Source organism: Oncorhynchus keta, unplaced genomic scaffold, assembly GCF_023373465.1.
Source record: "Oncorhynchus keta strain PuntledgeMale-10-30-2019 unplaced genomic scaffold, Oket_V2 Un_contig_5295_pilon_pilon, whole genome shotgun sequence".
NCBI classification, from domain to species: Eukaryota; Metazoa; Chordata; class Actinopteri; order Salmoniformes; family Salmonidae; genus Oncorhynchus; species Oncorhynchus keta.
The window spans coordinates 41543-53835 of record NW_026288215.1 but is presented as its reverse complement, the minus strand read 5'-3'; the positions used below and the strand labels follow the sequence as shown (position 1 = coordinate 53835).

General features: G+C 45.9%; 1 protein-coding gene and 1 long non-coding RNA gene across 3 annotated transcripts in view; both read left to right on the top strand.

Annotated features, from left to right (window-relative positions):
• Positions 1 to 5891: 5891 nt before the first annotated feature.
• The window catches only part of LOC127925207 (intermembrane lipid transfer protein VPS13B-like), a gene marked incomplete at its 3' end in the record, with an annotated part of 39395 nt that continues 32993 nt past the window's right edge, over positions 5892 to 12293 (top strand). The window contains exon 1 of the mRNA XM_052510091.1: positions 5892 to 6015. Within this exon, the coding sequence (XP_052366051.1) occupies positions 5973 to 6015 (43 nt within the window). The remainder of the gene's footprint in view (positions 6016 to 12293) is intronic.
• Positions 7582 to 8390, top strand: LOC127925205 (uncharacterized). 2 transcript variants are annotated; one of them, XR_008120064.1, is made up of 3 exons: positions 7582 to 7706; positions 7748 to 7845; positions 8126 to 8390. It is a non-coding gene; the product is annotated as an uncharacterized LOC127925205 (long non-coding RNA). The 2 variants fall into 2 exon arrangements; XR_008120063.1 differs by having other exon boundaries at positions 7748 to 7976.

Here is a 12293-nt window from a genome sequence, read left to right as displayed (position 1 = left end):
GGCCTGACCTGTAATGAAGCTGGCTAGCTATCCACCGTCGTAGTACGGATGAGGCCTGACCTGTAATGAAGCTGGCTAGCTATCCACTGTCGTAGTACTGATGAGGCCTGACCTGTAATGAAGCTGGCTAGCTATCCACCATCGTAGTACTGATGAGGCCTGCCCTGTAATGTAGATGGCTAGCTATCCACCGTCATAGTACTGATGAGGCCTGCCCTGTAATGTAGATGGCTAGCTATCCACCGTCGTAGTGTAGTACTGATGAGGCCTGACCTGTAATGAAGCTGGCTAGCTATCCACCGTCATAGTACGGATGAGGCCTGACCTGTAATGAAGCTGGCTAGCTATCCACCGTCGTAGTGTAGTACTGATGAGGCCTGACCTGTAATGAAGCTGGCTAGCTATCCACTGTCGTAGTACTGATGAGGCCTGACCTGTAATGAAGCTGGCTAGCTATCCACCGTCGTAGTACGGATGAGGCCTGACCTGTAATGAAGCTGGCTAGCTATCCACTGTCGTAGTACGGATGAGGCCTGCCCTGTAATGAAGCTGGCTAGCTATCCACTGTCGTAGTGTAGTACTGATGAGGCCTGCCCTGTAATGAAGCTGGCTAGCTATCCACTGTCGTAGTACGGATGAGGCCTGCCCTGTAATGAAGCTGGCTAGCTATCCACCGTCGTAGTATGGATGAGGCCTGACCTGTAATGAAGCTGGCTAGCTATCCACCGTCATGGTACGGATGAGGCCTGACCTGTAATGAAGCTGGCTAGCGTTATGAAACCGGTAGCATGTGCCTCTGGTCTCCAGGGTTTATCCATCTAATGCATCTTCACTGTACTACAGAACATGGAGGCGTTTTTATATAAATTACACCCTTTTACTAATGTGCCCTGGTCTAAAGTAGTGCACTATATAGGGAATAGGGTGCCATTGGGTTCTGGTCTATAGTAGTGCATTATATAGAGAATAGGGTCCTGGTCTAAAGTAGTGTACTATAAATAGGGAATAGGGTTCTGGTCTAAAGTAGTGCCACTATATAGGGAATAGGGTGCCATAGGGTTCTGGTCTAAAGTAGTGCACTATATAGGGAATATGGTGCCATTGGGTTCTGGTCTATAGTAGTGCACTATATAGGGAATAGGGTGCCATTGGGTTCTGGTCTATAGTAGTGCACTATATAGGGAATAGGGTGCCATTTGGGACGCATGTTGTATATATACAGCCCTGCTCTGGTGCAGAGAAGTCACTTACATTTGCGGGACCCCATCCAGCAGCCCACACAGCCAAGCCCTATTACCCTGCCACAGTGTGGTCTACAGCAGGCTAGGATATCAACCCACAGGCATGAGGTTATGGGTCCTCTGGGAGAGAGAGAGGGAGGGGAGAGGGAGGGAGGGAGGGAGGGAGGGAGAGAGAGAGAGAGAGAGAGAGAGGAGAGAGAGAGAGAGGGAGGGAGGGAGGGAGGGAGGGAGGGAGAGATGGAGGGAGGGAGGGAGGGAGGGAGAGAGAGAGAGAGAGAGATGGAGGGAGAGAGAGATGGAGGGAGAGAGAGATGGAGAGAGAGATGGAGAGGGAGGGAGGGAGGGAGAGATGGAGGGAGAGATGGAGGGAGGGGAGGGAGGGAGAGAGAGAGAGAGGGAGGGAGGGGGAGAGATGGAGGGAGGGAGGGAGATAGAGAGGGAGGGAGATAGAGAGGGAGGGAGGATGGAGGGAGGGAGGGAGGGAGGGAGGGAGGAGGAGAGGGAGGGAGAGAGGGAGGGAGAGAGAGAGAGGGAGGGAGAGAGAGATGGAGGGAGGGAGGGAGGTAGAGATGGAGGGAGGGAGAGAGAGATGGTGGGAGGGAGGGAGGGAGGGAGGGAGGGAGGGAGGGAGGGGGAGGGAGAGAGAGATGGAGAGAGGGGGGGCAGTGAGAGAGAGAGAGGACAGTGAGAGTGTGGCCTCATCTTCTCTGTCTCCTCATAGTAAAGGGGGTTCAGGAACTCATGTCTGTTATCTATGGACTCTGTTATTCAACCAGTTCCCCTATAGTTACTCAACATTAACATAGATCAGTCCCCTAGAGTTACTCAACATTAACATAGATCAGTCCCCTATAGTTACTCAACATTAACATAGATCAGTCCCCTATAGTTACTCAACATTAACATAGATCAGTCCCCTATAGTTACTCAACATTAACATAGATCAGTCCCCTAGAGTTACTCAACATTAACATAGATCAGTCCCCTAGAGTTACTCAACATTAACATAGATCAGTCCCCTATAGTTACTCAACATTAACATAGATCAGTCCCCTATAGTTACTCAACATTAACATAGATCAGTCCCCTAGAGTTACTCAACATTAACATAGAGCAGTTCCCCTAGAGTTACTCAACATTAACATAGAGCAGATATACTACTAACACCCCCCCCCACCCTCAGTCTGATACACCATTACCCCCCACCCTCAGTCTGATTCACCGTTACCCCCCCACCCCCCCCCACCCTCAGTCTGATACACCATTACCCATTACCCCCCCCCCCTCAGTCTGATACACCATTACCCCCCCCCCTCAGTCTGATACACCATTACCCATTACCCCCACCCCCTCAGTCTGATACACCATTACCCCACCCCCTCAGTCTGCTACACCATTACCCCCACCCCTCAGTCTGATACACCATTACCCCCCACCCCCACCCCCTCAGTCTGATACACCATTACCCCCCCCTCAGTCTGATACACCATTACCCCCCCCACCCTCAGTCTGATACACCATTACCCCCACCCCACCCCCACCCTCAGTCTGATAACCATTACCCCCTCGGTCTGATACACCATTACCCCCCCACCCCCCACCCCCACTCAGGGCTGAAACAGAAATACCGGACAGCGCCAAAGCCCCTCGGAACTCCCCAGGCTCATCAGATGTTCCGCGGCGTTCTCTTCATCGTTGTTCCGAGACATTCCACGGCACGCCAGAGCCCTCTCCCTAATCCCCACGGCATGCTAGTCATTATCAATACCATCCCCTGGCATTACCTCAGCCACATATTGTTGCTAAAGATTATTAGTTAAGAATAAACTAAACCTCCTGAAAGTCTTGAGTTTCATAGAGATTTATCAAGAGGAAATGTTATTCTTGGCTTTGTGGGACACACTTAGACCACATGGCTGAACATGGTTACTACCTGGGACTAGATGAGATATTCACTGTGTCCTCAAAGGCTGAACATGGTTACTACCTGGGACTAGATGAGATATTCACTGTGTCCTCAAAGGCTGAACATGGTTACTACCTGGGACTAGATGAGATATACACTGTGTCCTCAAAGGCTGAACATGGTTACTACCTGGGACTAGATGAGATATTCACTGTGTCCTCAAAGGCTGAACATGGTTACTACCTGGGACTAGATGAGATATTCACTGTGTCCTCAAAGGCTGAACATGGTTACTACCTGGGACTAGATGAGATATTCACTGTGTCCTCAAAGGCTGAACATGGTTACTACCTGGGACTAGATGAGATATTCACTGTGTCCTCAAAGGCTGAACATGGTTACTACCTGGGACTAGATGAGATATTCACTGTGTCCTCAAAGGCTGAACATGGTTACTACCTGGGACTAGATGAGATATTCACTGTGTCCTCAAAGGCTGAACATGGTTACTACCTGGGACTAGATGAGATATTCACTGTGTCCTCAAAGGCTGAACATGGTTACTACCTGGGACTAGATGAGATATTCACTGTGTCCTCAAAGGCTGAACATGGTTACTACCTGGGACTAGATGAGATATTCACTGTGTCCTCAGAGGCTGAGAGGCTGAACATGGTTACTACCTGGGACTAGACACTGTGTCCTCAGGCTGAACATGGTTACTACCTGGGACTAGATGAGATATTCACTGTGTCCTCAAAGGCATGGTTAACCTGGGATAGGAGATACTACCTGGGACTAGATGGAGATGGTTATTCACACTGTGTCCTCAAAGGCTGAACATGGTTACTACCTGGGACTAGATGAGATATTCACTGTGTCCTCAAACTAGGCTGGCAGTAGGAACATGGTTACTACCTGGGACTAGATGAGATATACACTGTGTCCTCAAAGGCTGAACATGGTTACTACCTGGGACTAGATGAGATATTCACTGTGTCCTCAAAGGCTGAACATGGTTACTACCTGGGACTAGATGAGATATTCACTGGTGTCCTCAAATGGGCTGAACATGGTTACTACCTGGGACTAGATGAGAACATATTTACTACCTGGCAGTAGGAACATGGTTACTACCTGACAGTAGGAACATGGTTACTACCTGGCAGTAGGAACATGGTTACTACCTGGCAGTAGGAACATGGTTACTACCTGGCAGTAGGAACATGGTTACTACATGGTTACTACCCTGGCAGTAGGAACATGGTTACTACCTGGCAGTAGGAACATGGTTACTACCTGGCAGTAGGAACATGGTTACTACCTGGCAGTAGGAATTTGGTTACTACCTGGCAGTAGGAACATGGTTAGGAGTAGGAACATGGTTATACCTGGTAGGAACATGGTTACTACCTGGCAGTAGGAACATGGTTATGACAGTAGGAACATGGTTACTACCTGGCAGTAGGAACATGGTTACTACCTGGCAGTAGGAACATGGTTACTACCTGGCAGTAGGAACATGGTTACTACCTGGCAGTAGGAACATGGTTACTACCTGGCAGTAGGAACATGGTTACTACCTGGCAGTAGGAACATGGTTACTACCTGGCAGTAGGAACATGGTTACTACCTGGCAGTAGGAACATGGTTATGACAGTAGGAACATGGTTACTACCTGGCAGTAGGAACATGGTTACTACCTGGCAGTAGGAACATGGTTACTACTACCTGGCAGTAGGAACATGGTTACTACCTGGCAGTAGGAACATGGTTAACATGGTTACCATGGTTAGGAACATGGTTACCCTGGCAGTAGGAACATGGTTACTGGTAGGAACATGGTTACTACCTGGCAGTAGGAACATGGTTACTACCTGACAGTAGGAACATGGTTACTACCTGGCAGTAACCTGGCAGTGGTTACTACCTGGCAGTAGGATGGTTACTACCTGGCAGTAGGAACATGGTTACTACCTGGCAGTAGGAACATGGTTACTACCTGGCAGTAGGAACATGGTTACTACCTGGCAGTAGGAACATGGTTACTACCTGGCAGTAGGAACATGGTTACTACCTGGCAGTAGGAACATGGTTACCTGACCATGGTTACACAGTAGGAACATGGTTACTACCTGGCAGTAGGAACATGGTTACTACCTGGCAGTAGGAACATGGTTACTACCTGGCAGTAGGAACATGGTTACTACCTGGCAGTAGGAACATGGTTACTACCTGGCAGTAGGAACATGGTTACTACCTGGCAGTAGGAACATGGTTACTACCTGGCAGTAGGAACATGGTTACTACCTGGCAGTAGGAACATGGTTACTACCTGACAGTAGGAACATGGTTACTACCTGGCAGTAGGAACATGGTTACTACCTGGCAGTAGGAACATGGTTACCTGATTCACAAGGTAGGTGCTGTGTTCCTGGTCAGCGTCCAGGGCATTGTGGGTAACCTGCTGTTCTTTATGTGTTGTCTGTAGGTGCTGTGTTCCTGGTCAGCGTCCAGGGCATTGTGGGTAACCTGCTGTTCTGTATGTGTTGTCTGTAGGTGCCTGTGTTCCTGGTCAGCGTCCAGGGCATTGTGGGTAACCTGCTGTTCTGTATGTGTTGTCTGTAGGTGCTGTGTTCCTGGTCAGCGTCCAGGGCATTGTGGGTAACCTGCTGTTCTGTATGTGTTGTCTGTAGGTGCTGTGTTCCTGGTCAGCGTCCAGGGCATTGTGGGTAACCTGCTGTTCTGTATGTGTTGTCTGTAGGTGCTGTGTTCCTGGTCAGCGTCCAGGGCATTGCTGTGAACCTGGATCCAGTCTTCAGTACATGGATCCTCCACCAGCCTCACAAGAGGAGCAGCAGGCAACAGGTAGAACACACACACACACACACACACACACACACACACCAGTCTTCACATGGACACACACACACACACACACACACACACACACACACACACACACACACACACACACACACACACACACACACACACACACACACACACACACACACACACACACACACACACACACACACACACACACACACACACACACACACACACACCCCATTGGACATTCTGTACCATGAGCTATTTACACAGGACAGACAGAGAGGCTGGTTGGACATTATACAGGTTCAGCCTTATAGAGGACAGACAGAGAGGCTGGTTGGACATTACACAGGTTCAGCCTTATAGAGGACAGATAGAGAGGCTGGTTGGACATTATACAGGACAGATAGAGAGGCTGGTTAGACATTACACAGGTTCAGCCTTATAGAGGACAGACAGAGAGGCTGGTTGGACATTATACAGGTTCAGCCTTATAGAGGACAGACAGAGAGGCTGGTTGGACATTACACAGGTTCAGCCTTATAGAGGACAGATAGAGAGGCTGGTTGGTCATTACACAGGTTCAGCCTTATAGAGGACAGATAGAGAGGCTGGTTGGACATTATACAGGACAGATAGAGAGGCTGGTTGGACATTACACAGGTTCAGCCTTATAGAGGACAAATAGAGAGGCTGGTTGGACATTACACAGGTTCAGCCTTATAGAGGACAGATAGAGAGGCTGGTTGGACATTATACAGGTTCAGCCTTATAGAGGACAGATCGAGAGGCTGGTTGGACATTACACAGGTTCAGCCTTATAGAGGACAGATAGAGAGGCTGGTTGGACATTATACAGGTTCAGCCTTATAGAGGACAGATAGAGAGGCTGGTTGGACATTACAGGTTCAGCCTTATAGAGGACAGATAGAGGCTGGTTGGACATTAGATAGAGGACAGATAGAGAGGCTGGTTGGACATTACACAGGTTCAGCCTTATAGAGGACAGATAGAGAGGCTGGTTGGACATTATACACAGGTTCAGCCTTATAGAGCCTTATAGAACAGATAGAGAGGACAGATGGAGGCTGGTTGGACATTACACAGGTTCAGCCTTATAGAGGACAGAGGCTGGTTGGACATTATACAGGTTCAGCCTTATAGAGGACTGGTTGGACATTACACAGGTTCAGCCTTATAGAGGACAGATAGAGAGGCTGGTTGGACATTACACAGGTTCAGCCTTATAGAGGACAGATAGAGAGGCTGGTTGGACATTATACAGGTTCAGCCTTATAGAGGACAGATAGAGAGGCTGGTTATAGAGGACAGATAGAGAGGCTGGTTGGACATTACAGGTTCAGCCTTATAGAGGACAGATAGAGAGGCTGGTTGGACATTATACAGGTTCAGCCTTATAGAGGACAGATAGAGAGCTGGTTGGACATTATACAGGTTCAGCCTTATAGAGGACAGATAGAGAGGCTGGTTGGACATTATACAGGTTCAGCCTTATAGAGGACAGATAGAGAGGCTGGTTGGACATTATACAGGTAGAGAGGCTGGTTGGACAGGTTCAGCCTTATAGAGGACAGATAGAGAGGCTGGTTGGACATTACACAGGTTCAGCCTTATAGAGGACAGATAGAGAGGCTGGTTGGACATTACACAGGTTCAGCCTTATAGAGGACAGATAGAGAGGCTGGTTGGACATTACACAGGTTCACAGGACAGATAGAGAGGCTGGTTGGACATTACACAGGTTCAGCCTTATAGAGGACAGATAGAGAGGCTGGTTGGACATTACACAGGTTCAGCCTTATAGAGGACAGATAGAGAGGCTGGTTGGACATTACACAGGTTCAGCCTTATAGAGGACAGATAGAGAGGCTGGTTGGACATTACACAGGACAGATAGAGAGGCTGGTTGGACATTACACAGGTTCAGCCTTATAGAGGACAGATAGAGAGGCTGGTTGGACATTACACAGGTTCAGCCTTATAGAGGACAGATAGAGAGGCTGGTTGGACATTATACAGGTTCAGCCTTATAGAGGACAGATAGAGAGGCTGGTTGGACATTATACAGGTTCAGCCTTCTATAGAGGACAGATAGAGAGGCTGGTTGGACATTACACAGGTTCAGCCTTATAGAGGACAGATAGAGAGGCTGGTTGGACATTACACAGGTTCAGCCTTATAGAGGACAGATAGAGAGGCTGGTTGGACATTACACAGGTTCAGCCTTATAGAGGACAGATAGAGAGGCTGGTTGGACATTACACAGGTTCAGCCTTATAGAGGACAGATAGAGAGGCTGGTTGGACATTACACAGGTTCAGCCTTATAGAGGACAGATAGAGAGGCTGGTTGGACATTACACAGGTTCAGCCTTATAGAGGACAGACAGAGAGGCTGGTTGGACATTACACAGGTTCAGCCTTATAGAGGACAGACAGAGAGAGAGGCTGGTTGGACATTACACAGGTTCAGCCTTATACAGGACATTGATCTAAATGTATCTTTGGGAAACATGTATTTTTTCAGTGAACTCGTCTGGTCCGTACCTCCCACAGGGGAGAGAGAAGGAAGCACATGTTAGTGATTGACTCAGTGCCAGGGTGAAGGAGACCTGTTCCTCATCTAACCTAGCTGACACACACACACACACACACACACACACACACACACACACACACACACACACACACACACACACACACACACACACACACACACACACACACACACACACACACACACACACACACACACACACACACACACACACACACACACTCCTGGCTGTCAGGGTTAGAGTGTGAAGGCTGGGTGTGCAGGATTAGCTGAGGCCTTCAGCTGAAGGACAGAGGAGAAGGACGAGGCTTAGTGTTTGGGGTCAGGAGGGAGAGAGACGGATAGGAATGTTCCCTGGAACGTTCTAGAATACTGGAGCGTTCTAGAATACTGGAGCGTTCTAGAATACTGGAGCGTTCTAGAATACTGGAGCGTTCTAGAATACTGGAGCGTTCTAGAATACTGGAGCGTTCTAGAATACTGGAGCGTTCTAGAATACTGGAGCGTTCTAGAATACTGGAGCGTTCTAGAATACTGGAGCGTTATAGAATACTGGAGCGTTGCAGAATACTGGAGCGTTCTAGAATACTGGAGCGTTCTAGAATACTGGAGTGTTCTAGAATAGACAGGGAACTGTTATAGAATACTGAGGACCTGGAGCTTCTAGAATAAAGCAGAATACTAGCTGAGAATACTGGATTATAGAATACTGGAGCTCTAGAATACTAGGAAACTGGAGCGTGAGAATACTGGATCTAGAATACTGGAGCGTTCTAGAATATGGAGCGTTCAGGTGCGTTCTAGAATACTGGAGTGTTCTAGAATACTGGAGCGTATAGAATACTGGAGCGTTCTAGAATACTGGAGCGTTATAGAATATTCTGGTGCGTTCTAGAATACTGGAGCGTTATAGAATACTGGAGCGTTCTAGAATACTGGTTATAGATATGGAGCGTTCAGGTACTGGGTGATATATTCAGGTGGAGCGTGATAGAATATGGAGCGTTCTAGAATGGTGATATATTCAGAATACTGTGATATATTCAGGTGGTTATAGATATATTACTGGAGCGTGGTGATATATTCAGGTGGTGATACTATTCAGAATGGTGATAATATTCAGGTGGTGATATATTCAGGTGGTGATATATTCAGGTGGTGATATATTCAGGTGGTGATATATTCAGGTGGTGATATATTCAGACAGGGGTGATATATTCAGGTGGTGATATATTCAGGTGGTGATATATTCAGGTGGTGATATATTCAGGTGGTGATATATTCAGGTGGTGATATATTCAGGTGGTGATATATTCAGGTGGTGATATATTCAGGTGGTGATATATTCAGGTGGTGATATATTCAGGTGGTGATATATATTCAGGTGATATATTCAGGTGGTGATATATTCAGGTGGTGATATATTCAGGTGGGTGGTGATATATTCAGGTGGTGATATATTCAGGTGGTGATATATTCAGGTGGTGATATATTCAGGTGGTGATATATTTCAGGTGGTGATATATTCAGGTGGTGATATATATTCAGGTGGTGATATATTCAGGTGGTGATATATTCAGGTGGTGATATATTCAGGTGGTGATATATTCAGGTGGTGATATATTCAGGTGGTGATATATTCAGGTGGTGATATATTATATTCAGGTGGTGATATATTCAGGTGGTGATATATTCAGGTGGTGATATATTCAGGTGGTGATATATTCAGGTGGTGATATATTCAGGTGGTGATATATTCAGGTGGTGATATATTCAGGTGGTGATATATTCAGATATATTCAGGTGGTGATATATTCAGGTGGTGATATATTCAGGTGGTGATATATTCAGGTGGTGATATATTCAGGTGGTGATATATTCAGGTGGTGATATATTCAGGTGGTGATATATTCAGGTGGTGATATATTCAGGGTGATATATTCAGTGATATATTCAGGTGGTGATATATTCAGGTGGTGATATATTCAGGTGGTGATATATTCAGGTGGTGATATATTCAGGTGGTGATATATTCAGGTGGTGATATATTCAGGTGGTGATATATTCAGGTGGTGATATATTCAGGTGGTGATATATTCAGGTGGTGATATATTCAGGTGGTGATATATTCAGGTGGTGATATATTCAGGTGGTGATATATTCAGGTGGTGATATATTCAGGTGGTGATATATTCAGGTGGTGATATATTCAGGTGGTGATATATTCAGGTGGTGATATATTCAGGTGGTGATATATTCAGGTGGTGATATATTCAGGTGGTGATATATTCAGGTGGTGATATATTCAGGTGGTGATATATTCAGGTGGTGATATATTCAGGTGGTGATATATTCAGGTGGTGATATATTCAGGTGGTGATATATTCAGGTGGTGATATATTCAGGTGGTGATATATTCAGGTGGTGATATATTCAGGTGGTGATATATTCAGGTGGTGATATATTCAGGTGGTGATATATTCAGGTGGTGATATATTCAGGTGGTGATATATTCAGGTGGTGATATATTCAGGTGGTGATATATTCAGGTGGTGATATATTCAGGTGGTGATATATTCAGGTGGTGATATATTCAGGTGGTGATATATTCAGGTGGTGATATATTCAGGTGGTGATATATTCAGGTGGTGATATATTCAGGTGGTGATATATTCAGGTGGTGACATATCCAGGTGGTGATATATTCAGGTGGTGATATATTCAGGTGGTGATATATTCAGGTGGTGATATATTCAGGTGGTGATATATTCAGGAAGTGATATATTCAGGTGGTGATATATTCAGGTGGTGATATATTCAGGTGGTGATATATTCAGGTGGTGATATATTCAGGTGGTGATATATTCAGGTGGTGATATATTCAGGTGGTGATATATTCAGGTGGTGATATATTCAGGTGGTGATATATTCAGGTGGTGATATATTCAGGTGGTGATATATTCAGGTGGTGATATATTCAGGTGAGGGATATATTCAGGTGGTGATATATTCAGGTGGTGATATATTCAGGTGGTGATATATTCAGGTGGTGATATATTCAGGTGGTGATATATTCAGGTGGTGATATATTCAGGTGGTGATATATTCAGGTGGTGATATATTCAGGTGGTGATATATTCAGGTGGTGATATATTCAGGTGGTGATATATTCAGGTGGTGATATATTCAGGTGGTGATATATTCAGGTGGTGATATATTCAGGTGGTGATATATTCAGGTGGTGATATATTCAGGTGGTGATATATTCAGGTGGTGATATATTCAGGTGGTGATATATTCAGGTGGTGATATATTCAGGTGGTGATATATTCAGGTGGTGATATATTCAGGTGGTGATATATTCAGGTGGTGATATATTCAGGTGGTGATATATTCAGGTGGTGATATATTCAGGTGGTGATATATTCAGGTGGTGATATATTCAGGTGGTGATATATTCAGGTGGTGATATATTCAGGTGGTGATATATTCAGGTGGTGATATAGGTGGTGATCAGGTGGTGATATATTCAGGTGGTGATATATTCAGGTGGTGATATATTCAGGTGGTGATATATTCAGGTGGTGATATATTCAGGTGGTGATATATTCAGGTGGTGATATATTCAGGTGGTGATATATTCAGGTGGTGATATATTCAGGTGGTGATATATTCAGGTGGTGATATATTCAGGTGGTGATATATTCAGGTGGTGATATATTCAGGTGGTG